Below are 15,906 nucleotides of genomic sequence, written 5' to 3'. Positions count from 1 at the left end.
CCTCCAAGGATAATTCTCACCAAGTAAAAATAATTTCCTACAGAAAGTTGTCAAAATATACCCAAAAGTGTTATTTCCCTATATAAACTATAGTAAACTTTACCCCCTCCCCAAGGGAGAACGGATAGCTCGGGGGTCCTGAAATTTACAATTTAAGTAAAGCCCCTGATGATCTTTCTTTTCATGTAGAGAAAATGACAGTTGTACCTCTGAGTCTGGAGAAGAAGATTTTTGAAATATTGGTTAATTTTCCCTTTGGGGCCCCGCCCTGGCCGAAGGGGTTGGGGTAGGAATCTCAATTTTACAATTTGAAACCATCTTCCTCCAAGGATAATTCTCACCAAGTTTGAAAAAAATCCATCCACTGGTTCTTGAGAAGAAGTTGAAAATGTAAAAAGTTTACGCACGACGGACAACGGACGACGACAGACGGAAAGCGATTAGAATAGGTCACTTGAGCAAAGCTCAGGTGACCTAAAAAGTTATGTGTAAAATACATATATAAATAATACAACAGCTTTCTATTTCTGACTGCCATATTTTTCTTCTGATCAAGTGACATGAAGCTAAAAGAATATGCAAAACTAGCAGACAGGAAAAAACATTTGTGAAAGATCTGTAATGACTTAAACAGCGATAACAAACATATGCATGAACTGTCCAAAATCAAGATGGCTGCCTGGCAGCTCTTAGTACTTCTAGAAAAATATGGATAACAAACTGTAAGCAGTCAGACATCTTGTTTTTTTTATCAGTCTCAAATGAAACCGTTACAACTGCAGACCAAGGGGAACCTGCATATCAATTAGAGAGAGATCTGTTGCGTATTGATAATTTTATAATATTGTTGTGAGGTAGCATTTTAGTTGTTAGTTTTGTTTTTTTGTTTTTTTCTTCATACATACCACTTTTCAAGTTAACATCTTTATCACTTTAAAATGCCTCTTTGGTAATTTTATAACAAATACAAATTTTAGAATTAAAATTTGCCCTGCCCCATTTGGAACCCCTTCGGATATTCTGAATAAAATCACTCTTGCACTATCATTGGAATATAATACATGATTTTGATCTAAATAATATAACTTCAAGGCCTTTCACTGTTATACAGATCTTATGTCACACCATAATGTATAGCACCAGCGTAAACATAACCAAAAAATTGAAAATAGTTCTGAAAGCTCGCACACGCTAGAAAAATCAACAGCCGGGTTGGTCTGATCAGGCTACCACATAAATAACAAGCTAAACGAATACATACCGTTTGACTAGCGTTTGAATACCATATCACTAACGTATGCATACCGTTTGACTAGCATTTGAATACCATATCACTAACGTATACATACCGTTTGACTAGCGTTTGAATACCATATCACTAACGTATGCATACCATTTGACTAGCATTTGAATACCATATCACTAACGTATAAATACCGTTTGACTAGCGTTTGAATATCAAATCACTGACGTATACATACCGTTTGACTAGCGTTTGAATACCATATCACTAAAGTATACATAACTTATCAGAGCGTATCAGTGTATGAAGAGCGTGTGACTAGCATATGAGTAGTGTTTGTGCGGCATGCTTAGTGCATACACAATGATCATGTGACGTTCTCTACAAATACGGGTGGCGATGTCACCGCTGCTCATCATTCGGGCAGTAGACACCGACAAGTGAAGATGCCTCCCAAGAAGACCATGAGTGTTAATACGAAGACAATTTGAAAGATGTCTGGTCCTCATTACGGAGTTCAACCAGAAGCTGGTCGTACAGGCCAAACTGCTGTCGCCTCTCGATCCATGGTCTTACCCAGACCCCCTCTGTTGACCTCTCCTTCTCCTATTGGCACGGAACTGGAAAAGTGCCAATTCAACGAGGTTCTGCTGATGTTGGAGGACGATTATTTTTGTTTTCTTGTTACAGCCTCTCAAGATCCTCCATTTGCTCTGAGGGTGAGTTGGGCAGAGACAATGCGCTACTCATCAGAACCCTATATATACAGACAGCAACACGCTGGATATACGCCAATAATGTGAATCATGTACGCTAGAAACACGTTCAATATGTTACTCATAAGTAGGTTATACATCCAATACGTCCATATGGGTTGCAGATATGATAGATATAGATAAGAAGTAAGTTAGACGTACGGTAGCTTTATGGTAGACATTCAGCTGAGGAATCTCAAACGTATCTCAACTTATCAGTAACGTACCTATAACCTGTGTCAGCGTGTGTCTAACGTTTATCTAACGTATGTATAACGTATGAGCTTCATACATTCCATAAGTCAAAAATGTTTGTGCATGCACAAAACAATTGTTGGGGCTCAGAGCATCCCAGCGTGTGACACCAGCATATGCCAGCGTGTTTGGGAAAAGTGTCATCCGCTGACATACGCTGGTGTTATGGTGTAACTGCGCCATTAGGAGAATTATTTTATTTGAAAGGTACAATCAATCAAAATAACAATCTAGAATACGTACATAATGATGTCATACAATACACAATGAATGACATCACCAGCAACAAACAATTGGGAGTCTTCGGAAGTTTCCACTCATGTCTAATAAACCTTCTCAAAGCAGTAGATACCTTATACAGTAAGAGTGCACATTTTGTTGTAATAAATGAAATGTGTTACAATTCAATCCTATAAAACACTTATGTAGATGTACTTACTAATGCCTCCAGCTTCAACCTTTTCCCACAAAACGAACACTTGAATCTTGGTTCTGAATAGCCATCATCTACAAATTCAATTTCAAGTTTAAGGTGTACATTTATTATCATTCAAACAAAAGTATGGCAAGATTTTAACACCCAAGGCAAGTCATTTTCAACATTTTCACCCCAAACAAACATACAACAGACTCTTTGTTCAGATTTTATTGATGTTCACTGCTGATTTTTGTGCACAAGAGGAAGCAAACTAATCCATTTGCCAGCTCTGTCCTTATGTCTATAACGGACAAGTCATTTCATCCTCTGAGTAGCTGTTAGGTAAACCCAGCACATTTATTTGGCACATCAAACCTCTTCTTCTCAGTGAATTGGTCATGGAAAGGAAACATCAATCAAAGAATTTGTCCAGAGGTTCAGGCAGGATGACAGATTTGCAACAAGACACTCCTCAGCAGCATCCACCTCACCACTGCCACAAAACCTCTGGATCTGCCTAAATTGTGAAAATATTAATTTCACAGTACATTGAGAAAAAACAGAGATGTGTTAAAAAGCACTTCCATAGGTTAGTTGGGGCATGATTACTGTAAACAGTCTGAGACTTAAGGATCCCAGTCCCAGTGCACTGTTAGTATACACAGTAAGCCTCCCCTTAACTTCCACTTTGATATAACTGTAGTTTTTATTATACACAGTAAGCCTCCCCTTAACTTCCACTTTGATATAACTGTAGTTTTTATTATACACAGTAAGCCTCCCCTTAACTTCCACTTTGATATAACTGTAGTTTTTATTATACACAGTAAGCCTCCCCTTCACATCCACTTGGATATAACTGTAGCAGTTTGGCCTGGACACTACTGTTGACCAGGTAGCTCAGTAGCTCAATCCGTTATAGTGATAGTAGATCAATCTGAAGTCCAGGGTTCAAACTCGGCCCTACTTTCTTTTACACTCAGAACACTGTTGTTGATTATATTTTGTTTATTTCATCTTAATTATTTCTCATAAAAATCCAACGAGGTATGATTTTCTTTACAGCAATGATTTATCGAAGCTACATATATGTGGTAATACCGGAACAGTTTCCAACAATTAGTTACAGCTTTTGGCAGTGGTAGAAGGATCCATAAATCATGTAAGTCAGGGGCTGCCATCCCAGTCCAATCCTGGTCTCATGAGCAGGTGTATATTCCTTTTTTTTCTAATGGGCCAATCCTAGAAGCAAGAGTGCATGAACTTGCTCTTAATGGCTAGCAACTGTGGGGTTTTTCATGCCTAGCAATTGTTTCATATATAGGTTGAGAATATCAACTGTTTCCATGTTATTACCCAGGCAGTAATATAAGCACTGGGGCTGAGACAAGACCCCTCAGGCAACTAAACAGCATCAATTAATTAGACTTTCCATGATCATGACAAGCAATTATATATATACAAATGTATGTGGTAATCGGAAGAGGATTTTACTTGTTTCCATGCCTGTAAGCCACTTCGTCTTGGTCAGTCCAAAACTATGTTTATGCGTAATTACGGACCATGTGGAGCCTACATGTATTTTAGAAAGATCCCTCCTATACTTTTTGAGAAACAGACATAACAAGAACTGTTTAAAGATGGACGGATGGAATGATGGACGAATGACAGGCCACAGTTGAAGGTTGATTCACACGGACTACCATCTAATGAAGGTGGCTACAATGTTGACAATGGCGGACTACAGTATAAGGTTGATTCACACAGCCTACCATCTAATGAGATGGCTACAATGTTGAAAATGACGGACCACAGTTTAAGGTTGATTCACACAGACTACCATCTAATGCAGGTGGCTACAATGTTGACAATGGCGGACTACAGTTGAAGGTTGATTCACACAACCTACCATCTAATGAGATGGCTACAATGTTGACAGTGACGGACCAAGGTTAAAGGTTGATTCACACAGACTACCATCTAATGAAGGTGGCTACAATGTTGACAATGGCAGACTACAGTTGAAGGTTGATTCACACAGACTACCATCTAATGAGATGGCTACAATGTTGACAATGACGGACCACAGTTGAAGGTTGATTCACACAGACTACCATCTAATGAAGGCGGCTACAATGTTGACAATGGCAGACTACAGTTGAAGGTTGATTCACACAGACTACCATCTAGTGAGATGGCTACAATGTTGACAATGACGGACCACAGTTAAAGCTACCATCTAATGAGATGGCTACAATGTTGACAGTGACGGACCAAGGTTAAAGGTTGATTCACACAGACTCCCATCTAATGAAGGTGGCTACAATGTTGACAATTACGGACCATAGTTAAAGGTTGATTCACACAGACTACCATCTAATAAAGGTGGCTACAATGTTGACAATGATGGACCACACTTAAAGGTTGATTCACACAGATTACCATCTAATGAAGGTGTCTACAATGTTGACAATGACGGACCACAGTTAAAGGTTGATTCACACAGACTACCATCTAATGAAGGTGGCTACAATGTTGACAATGACGGACCACACTTAAAGGTTGATTCACACAGATTACCATCTAATGAAGGTGGCTACAATGTTGACAATGACGGACCACAGTTAAAGGTTGATTCACACGGACTACCATCTAATGAAGGTGGCTACAATGTTGACAATGGCGGACTACAGTTGAAGGTTGATTCACACAGCCTACCATCTAATGAGATGGCTACAATGTTGACAATGACGGACCAAAGTTAAAGGTTGATTCACACAGACTACAGTCTAATGAAGGTGGCTACAATGTTGACAATGACGGACCACAGTTAAAGGTTGATTCACACAGACTTCCATCTAATGAAGGTGGCTACAATGTTGACAATGACGGACAACAGTTAAAGGTTGATTCACACAGCCTACCATCTAATGAGATGGCTACAATGTTGACAATGACGGACCACAGTTGAAGGTTGATTCACACAGACTTCCATCTAATGAAGGTGGCTACAATGTTGAAAATGACGGACCACAGCTTAAGGTTGATTCACACAGACTACCATCTAATGAAGGTGGCTACAATGTTGAAAATGACGGACCACAGTTTAAGGTTGATTCACACAGACTACCATCTAATGAAGGTGGCTACAATGTTGAAAATGACGGACCACAGATTAAGGTTGATTCACACAGGCTACCATCTAATAAAGGGGGCTACAATGTTGACAATGACGGACCACAGTTGAAGGTTGATTCACACAGACTACCATCTAATAAAGGTGGCTAAAATGTTGAAAATGACGGACCACAGTTAAAGGTTGATTCACACAGACTACCATCTAATAAAGGTGGCTACAATGTTGACAATGGCGGACTACAGTTGAAGGTTGATTCACAAAGCTTACCATCTAATGAGATGGCTACAATGTTGACAATGACGGACCAAAGTTAAAGGTTGATTCACACAGACTACCATCTAATGAAGGTGGCTACAATGTTGACAATGACGGACCACAGTTAAAGGTTGATTCACACAGACTACTATCTAATGAAGGTGGCTACAATGTTGACAATGGCGGACTTCAGTTGAAGGTTGATTCACACATCCTACCATCTAATGAGATGGCTACAATGTTGACAATGACGGACCACAGTTAAAGGTTGATTCACACAGACTACCATCTAATGAAGGTGGCTACAATGTTGACAATGACGGACCACACTTAAAGGTTGATTCACACAGTCTACCATCTAATGAAGGTGGCTACAATGTTGACAATGACGGTCCACAGTTAAAGGTTGATTTCACACAGACTACCATCTAATGAAGGTGGCTACAATGTGTACAATGACGGATAATGTTCCTTGAGAGCTAAAATTACGTTGATATTATAAAGTAACTTATAAGTCGTAAGTAGATGGAAGACATAATTTACTTAAATTAGATATAAAATTTATTCATTTATGGTATGCCACCATAAAAATCTAACAGACTGATGGAATCTTTATATAAAACTACAAGATGCATATCAATTAAACTTGATCCCTAAAAATGCTAAACTAGCTCAATACTAAATGCATGCACACTTTGATTTGTATTATTATAGAATATCGAATCAAAAGGCACACATATTGACCACTGGAATCAATGTCTCCATATGTTAGTTATCACTTAACAGTTGACTAAGTCAATTGTATGGTTCACCAATTAGCGGCATCAGTATATCAAAGTGTCAGCTCAGTTATAGCTGTAGTACAAGTGGTCTAGAAACTAGGAATCAGGATAAAGTGAAAATGTTTTCATGGAAAAAATTCTACTTAATATTAAGATAACTACATCAGCAAGAATAAAACATGCACACATGCCATATCTAATGATTTAAGTGGAAAACTCGGGGAACAATTGTTGAAACACTTTCTTCACAGTAAGAGACTCATTTTGAACAATTTCAATCGGTCACGAGAAAACAATCTGCTTCATGTATGTATCTTTACACAACTTATTTTCTTTGTAACTTTTATAAACAAGAGGCCCAAGAGGGCCTGTATCGCTCACCTGAATATTTAAGCAGTCATAGCAAAAAATTCTCATTAAATATTATATTGCACTAAAATAATTTCCCTCGCAAACTTTGTTGGCTCCATCTGTTGAAACTAACAGCAAAATATTATTATAAGATTCTATGCTTTTTTATTCTTCTTCAGATGTTGCTTGACATATTTTTCCCTGTGACCTTGTAAGTAGGTCAATGTCATTTTCCTTCTCAAATTGGTTAGCTCTATTCCAAAAAGCTACCAGCCAAATCTTATAAATCCATTCCTTTTAGTTCTTAAGAACAAATCCGTTAAAATGTTGTTGACCTCTGTGACCTCTAAAGTAGGTTGAGGTCATTTTCATTCGCAAACTTTGGTGAGCTCTATCCCAGGAAGTCACCAGCCAAATATTACAATTTTATGCCTTTTAATTCTTCTTCAGAAGTAGTTTGAACTGTTTGACATATTCGAACGTTGTGACGTTGAAAGTATGTCAAGGTCATTTTCCTTCGCAAACTTTGTTTGGCTCTTTCCTAGGAAGCCACCTGCCAAATATAAAGATTCTATACCTTTCAGTTCTTCAGAAGAAGTCGTTTGAAGTGTCTGACACATTTGACCCCTGTGACCTTGAAAGAAAGTCAAGGTCATTTTCATCCTCAAACTTTGTTGGGGTCTATCCCAGGAAGCCATCAATCAAATATAAAGATTCTATACCTTTCAGGTCTTCAGAAGAAGTCATTTGAAGCTTTTGACATATATGACCCCTGAGACCTTGAAAGTAGGTCAAACTAATTTTCATTCTCAAACTTTGTTGGGCTCCATCCCAAGAAGCCACCAGCCAAATATAAAGATTCTATACCTTCCAGTTCATCAGAAGTTGTTGGAAGCATTTGACATATTTGAACCCTGTGACCTTGAAAGTAGTTCATTGTCATTTTCATTCTCAAACTTTGTTAGTCTCCATCCCAGGAAGCCATCAGCCACATATGAAGATTCTATACCTTTTAGTTCTTCAGAAGAAGTCATTTGAAGTTTTTGACATATTGTGACCTTGAAACGTAAGTCAAACTAATTTTCATTCTCAAACTTTGTTAAGCTCAAACCTAGGAAGCCATCAGCCAAATAAGAAGATTATATACCTTTAAGTTCTTCAGAAGAAGTCGTTTGAAGATTTTGACATATTTGACCCCTGTGACCTTGAAAGTTGGTCAAGGTCATTTTCGTTCTGAAACTTTGTAGGGCTCCTACCAACAAAGCTTTCAGCCAAATATCATGACTCTAGGCCTGTTCGTTCTCCAGAAGAAGTAGTTTAAAGGAAAATTTGACGGATGACGGATGGACGACGGACGCCGCACCATGACATAAGCTCACCTGCCCTTCAAAGAATTGATTTATTATTATTATTATACCTCAATAACCAGGAGAATTTGGAAATGATATGTGTTCTGGTAGAAACAATATCTCTCTATTTTTCTGTAAATTGAAACTTATTAACAAACTGGAGAAATGCATGGCCTTATCTCATTTGGAATAGACAGGAAAGATCCTATAGAAGAACAAACCAACCATCTTCAGAATCGGAACTGAATCGGAATCCTGGCTCATTGTCCTCATCAGATGATGGTTCAGTATTCTGTCGAGGAGAAAATATGTATTCGCCACTTAATCCACCATTGTAACCATGCTCTGGTGCAATGTTTTGCTTCTCCTTCTTGCTGTGTGATTTCTTTTGATGCTTGTTTGCTTTGCCTAAAGAGTTAATAGGAAACCAAAGATATTTAATTAGTTTATACTTATAGGGTCACTTTTATTATAAACTGTCACCTGTCATATTAGATCTTTTATAAATATAAACTGTCACCTGTCATATAACATCTTTTATAAATATAAACTGTTACCTGTCATATTACATCTTTTATAAATCTAAACTATTACGTGTCATTTAACATCTTTTATAAACTAAACTGTTACCCGTCCTAAAACATCTTTTATAAACTAAGCTGTTACCTGTCTTATAACATCTTTTATAAACTAAACTGTTACCCGTCCTAAAACATAATTTATAAACTAAACTGTTACCATACTTCTATACCAGGATACAATACCACGATACAACCAGGATACAATACCACTTCTATACCACGAAATAATACCACTTCTATACCGGGATATAATACACTTCTATACCAGAATACAATACAACTCTATACCAGGATACAATACCACTGCTATACCAGGATATAATACACTTCTATACCAGAATACAATACAACTCTATACCAGGATACAATACAACTCTATACCAGGATACAATACCACTTCTATGCCAGGATAAAATACCACTTCTATACCTGGATATAATACCACTTCTATACCAGGATACAATACCACAATACAATACCATTCTACACCAGGATACAATACCACTTATATACCTGGATATAATACCACTTCTATACCACGATATAATACCACTTCTATACCTGGATATAATACACTTCTATACCAGCATACAATACCACCTCTATACCAGGATACAATACCACTTCTATACCAGGATACCATACCACTTCTATACCAGAATACAATACACTTCTATACCAGGATACAATACCACTTCTATACCAGGATATAATACCACTTCTATACCAGGATACAATACCACGATACAATACCATTCTACACCAGGATACAATACCACTTATATACCTGGATATAATACCACTTCTATACCAGGATATAATACACTTCTATACCTGGATATAATATCACTTCTATACCTGGATATAATACACTTCTATACCAGCATACAATCCCACCTCTATACCAGGATACAATACCACTTCTATACCAGGATACAATACCACATCTATACCTGGATACAATACCACTTCTATACCAGAATACAATACAACTCCATACCAGGGTACAATACACTTCTAAACATGAATACAATACCACTTCTATACCAGGAAACAATACCACTTTTATACCTGGATACAATACCACTTCTATACCAGGATACAATACACTTTTACAACAAAATACAATACAACTTTATACCATGATACAATACAACTCTATACCTGGATACAATACCACTTCTATACCAGGATAAAATACCACTTTTATACCCGGATACAATACCACTTCTATACCTGGATAAAATACACTTCTATACAAGGAAACAATACCACTTCTATACCTGGATACAATACCACTTCTATACCAGGATACAATACCACTTCTATACCTGGATATAATACCACTTCTATACCACGATATAATACCACTTCTATACCTGGATATAATACCACTTCTATACCAGGAAACAATACCACTTCTATACCAGAATACAATACAACTCCATACCAGGGAACAATACACTTCTATACCAGGATACAATACCACTTCTAAACATGATATAGGATATAATACCACTTCTATACCAGCATACAATACCACCTCTATTCCAGGATACAATACTACTTCTATACCTGGATATAATACCACTTCTATACCACGATATAATACCACTTCTATACCTGGATATAATACCACTTCTATACCACGATATAATACCACTTCTATACCTGGATATAATACACTTCTATACCAGCATACAATACCACCTCTATACTAAGACACAATACACTTCTATACCAGGATACAAATACCACTTATATACCTGGATATAATACCACTTCTATACCAGCATACAATACCCCCTCTATACTAGGACACAATACACTTCTAACCCCATGATACAATACACTTCTATACCAGGAGACAATGCCACTTCTATACCAGAATACAATACAACTCCATACCAGGGAACAATACACTTCTATACCAGGATACAATACCACTTCTAAACATGGATACAATACCACTTCTATACCAGAAAACAATACCACTTATATACCAGAATACAATACACTTTATACCCGAATACAATACAACTCCATACCCGGATATAATACACTTATATACCAAGATACAATACCCCATGATACAATACACTTCTATACCAGGATAAAAATACCTGGATAAAATACACTTCTATACAAGGAAACAATGCCACTTCTATACCTGGATACAATACCACTTCTATACCAGAATACAATACACTTCTATACCAGGATACAATACCACTTCTTTACCAGGATACAATACTCTTCTATACCAGGATACAATACTCTTCTATACCAGGATAATACTAAGACACAATACACTTCTATACCAGGATACAAATACCACTTATATACCTGGATATAATACCACTTGTATACCAGGATACAATACCACTTCTATACCAGGATACAATCCCACTTCTATACCAGGATACAATACCACTTCTTTACCAGGATACAATACTCTTCTATACCAGGATAATACTAAGACACAATACACTTCTATACCAGGATACAATACCATGAGACAATACCATTCTACACCAGGATACAATACCACTTATATACCTGGATATAAAACCACTTCTATACCAGGATACAATACCACTTCTAAACATGATATAGGATATAATACCACTTCTATACCAGCATACAATACCACCTCTATACCAGGATACAATACTACTTCTATACCTGGATATAATACCACTTCTATACCAGAATACAGTACCACTTCTATACCTGGATACAATACCACTTCTAAACATGGATACAATACCACTTCTATACCAGAAAACAATACCACTTATATACCAGAATACAATACACTTTATACCCGAATACAATACAACTCCATACCCGGATATAATACACTTATATACCAAGATACAATACCCCATGATACAATACACTTCTATACCAGGATAAAATACCACTTCTATACCATTCTACACCAGGATACAATACCATTTATATACCTGGATATAATACCACTTCTATACCAGGAAACAATACCACCTCTATACTAGGACACAATACACTTCTATACCATGATACAATACCATTCTACACCAGGATACAATACCACTTATATACCTGGATATAAAACCACTTCTATACCAGGATACAATACCACTTCTAAACATGGATACAATAACAATTCTATACCAGGATACAATACCACCTCTATACCAGGATACAATACTCTTCTATACCAGGATACAATACCACTTCTATACCAGGATACAATACTCTTCTATACCAGGATACAATACACTTTTATACCAGGATACAAAAACAATTCTATACCAGGAAACAATACCACTTCTATACCAGGATACAATACCACTTCTATACCAGGATACAATACCACTTCTATCCCAGGATACAATACTCTTCTATACCAGGATACAATACTCTTCTATACCTGGATATAATACCACCTCTATACCAGGATACAATACACTTCTATACCTGGATACAATACCACTTCTATACCAGGATACAATACACTTCTATACCTGAATACAATACCACCTCTATACCAGGATACAATACTCTTCTATACCAGGATACAATACTCTTCTATACCAGGATACAATACCACTTTTATACCAGGATACAATAACAATTCTATACCAGGAACCTATACCACTTCTATACCAGGATACAATACTTTTCTATACCAGGATACAATACACTTTTATACCAGGATACAATACCACTTCTATACCAGGATACAATACCACTTTTATACCAGGAAACAATAACAATTCTATACCAGGAACCTATCCCACTTCTATACCAGGATACAATACCCCTCTATACTAGGACCCAATACCCTTCCATTCCAGGATACAATTCCATGATACAATACCATTCTATACCAGGATACAATTCCACTTCTATACCTGGATATAATACACTTCTATACCAGCATACAATACCACCTCTATACCAGGATACAATATCACTTCTATACCTGGATACAATACACTTCTATACCAGGATACAATACACTTCTATACCTGGATACAATACACTTCTATACAAGGATACAATACACTTCTATACCAGGATACAATACCACTTCTATACCAGGATACAATACCACTTCTATACCAGGACACAATACACTTCTATACCAGGATACAATACCACTTCTATACCAGGATACAATACCACTTCTTTACCAGGATACAATACTCTTCTATACCAGGATACAATACACTTTTATACCAGGATACAATACCACTTCTATACCAGGATACAATACCACTTCTATACCATGATACAATACACTTCTATACCAGGATACAATACCCCTCTATACTAGGACACAATACACTTCTATACCAGGATACAATACCATTCTATACCAGGATACAATACACTTCTATACAAGGATACAATACCACTTCTATACCTGGATATAATACCACTTCTATACCAGGATACAATACCATTCTACACCAGGATACAATACCACTTATATACCAGAATACAATACTCTTCTATACCAGGATACAATACTACTTCTATACCTGGATATAATACACATCTATACCAGCATACAATACCACTTCTATAGCTGGATATAATACCACTTCTACACCAGGATACAATACCATTCTACACCAGGATACAATACCATTCTATATCAGGATACAATACACTTTTATACCAGGATACAATACCACTTCTATACCATGATACAATTCACTTCTATACCAGGATACAATACACCTCTATACTAGGACACAATACACTTCTATACCAGGATTCAATACCACTTCTATACCTGGATATAATACACTTCTATACCAGCATACAATACCACCTCTATAACAGGATACAATACACTTCTATACCAGGATACAATACACTTCTATACCTGGATACAATACACTTCTATACAAGGATAAAATACACTTCTATACCAGGATACAATACCACTTCTATACCAGGATACAATACCACTTATATACCTGGATATAATACACTTCTATACCAGCATACAATACCACCTCTATAACAGGATACAATACACTTCTATACCAGGATACAATACACTTCTACTTCTATACCAGGATACAATACTCTTCTATACCAGGATACAATACACTTTTATACCAGGATACAATACCACTTCTATACTAGGATACAATACCACTTCTATACCAGGATACAATACAACTCTATACCAGGATACAATACAACTCTATACCAGGATACAATACTCTTCTACTGGATACAATAGCATTACACATAATTTAACACATGGGAAGGTTATAATTATTACAAATTAAACCATATGATGTAGCAGTAACCCTTCAGTGACTTCCTATGACAGAATGTATTTTATGTTGTTAAGACATTCGATGACAAGATATTATTTTTTTGCTTTCTTTATTTAGAATGAATAAATATTTGCAGCTCTCCTTGCAAATTAAAGAAAAATAAATATCTAAGGAATATTGAATGGTTTACAGAAGGAATAGATGCCACATCAGAAATGCTTGGGGTACATAGTTAATTTGTGGATTTGAATTTGAAGAACTGAATTCAGTTTTGATATTAAAAGTAAGTCGAAAATATAATAAAACTTGAAGAAAGCACACTCACAGAATTGTCAATATATATATTACACCAGGAAGTGTGTGGAATGTATGCTTATGGAGTAAAAAGTCTTTAAAAATTCTAGGTGGGCGGCAAACACCAAGGTTTCAGCACTAGTTCGTGGTTACTCATGATCATAATCCATGAGCTAATTAGATGAAACACAATTGCAATTCCACACAAAAAAACACTTAATTTCATGCTCTATTGAAAAAATATGCTATATAGGTTCATGCTATTCAAAATCATTCATTCAATCTCATGCACATTAACATTAACCAGGCCACATGATTTTAACACAATTGACCCTATGACCTTAAAATTAAAGTTAAATGAAAGCAATGATTTTTTAATCATAGATTCAAGTTTTTCCTGTGTGAATCATCCCAACTTTAAGAACCCACTATATCACAAAATCTCACAGATTTTCACCTCCAATAAAATCTCACGGCGTGGGATATGAAATTACGGAAAGTCATCAAAACCTTATATTTTTTAATGATCGATCGATGAACCATTTCCCCGCTATACTAGAGAAAGTCTTACACTATTGATCTTAGCCACTGTGCGATGGTGTCGGCTACAGCATCAAAATTTCATTTGAAGTTAATACCTTACATTTTCAAGAATTAGCACAAAACATGTTTTCTGTCATTTTTGTAATGTTTGTAATGCTAGTTCATTGCTAGACACTTTGATAAATAAAATGTCTGGCTATGTGTTACTTAACAAATATAAGAACACTTTAAAAGTAGAGAGAATGGTCAGTATGGGGCTAATGTCAAAGAAGATGGAAACAGAGGGCCTGTATCGCTCACCTGGATATGTTTAAAGCATGTACTTTATATGAGGTTAAGATATAGCACTCCATGGTAGGTAGTGTATGTACATATGAAATTTCAGAAAGATCCATCCAGTATTTCTTGAGATATAGCGAGATATAGCCTGGTGGCCATCTTCCTTTAATGAATACACCCTAATAGTAATGGGCACTACTTGACAACTTGATGGATACAAATTTGGGATAAAACCCAGTAATCCCTTTGGTAGAAGAAGGATTTTAAAGGTTTACCTCTATATCCCCTATTGGGCTCCTCTCCTTTGCCCCTAGGGGTTTATAAACAAGAGGCACAGAGGGCTTGTATCGCTCCCCTGGAAATGTAAGCAA

At 36.5% G+C, this 15,906-nt stretch overlaps 1 protein-coding gene across 2 annotated transcripts in view; it reads right to left on the bottom strand.

Annotated features, from left to right (window-relative positions):
- LOC110450199 overlaps positions 1-15,906 on the bottom strand; it is a 66,245-nt gene that overhangs the window by 25,753 nt on the left and 24,586 nt on the right. The window contains exons 3-4 of one of the 2 annotated variants that reach the window (XM_021497516.1): positions 8,773-8,955; positions 2,693-2,760 (exon numbers count right to left, since the gene is read on the bottom strand). In XM_021497516.1, the coding sequence (XP_021353191.1) occupies positions 2,693-2,760; positions 8,773-8,955 (251 nt within the window). The remainder of the gene's footprint in view (positions 1-2,692; positions 2,761-8,772; positions 8,956-15,906) is intronic. The other variant, XM_021497517.1, reaches the window with a different exon arrangement.

Source organism: Mizuhopecten yessoensis, unplaced genomic scaffold (genome assembly GCF_002113885.1).
Source record: "Mizuhopecten yessoensis strain PY_sf001 unplaced genomic scaffold, ASM211388v2 scaffold5099, whole genome shotgun sequence".
Taxonomy (NCBI): Eukaryota; Metazoa; Mollusca; class Bivalvia; order Pectinida; family Pectinidae; genus Mizuhopecten; species Mizuhopecten yessoensis.
Note: the sequence above shows the minus strand (reverse complement) of the source record. Positions and strands in the feature narration are given on the sequence as shown.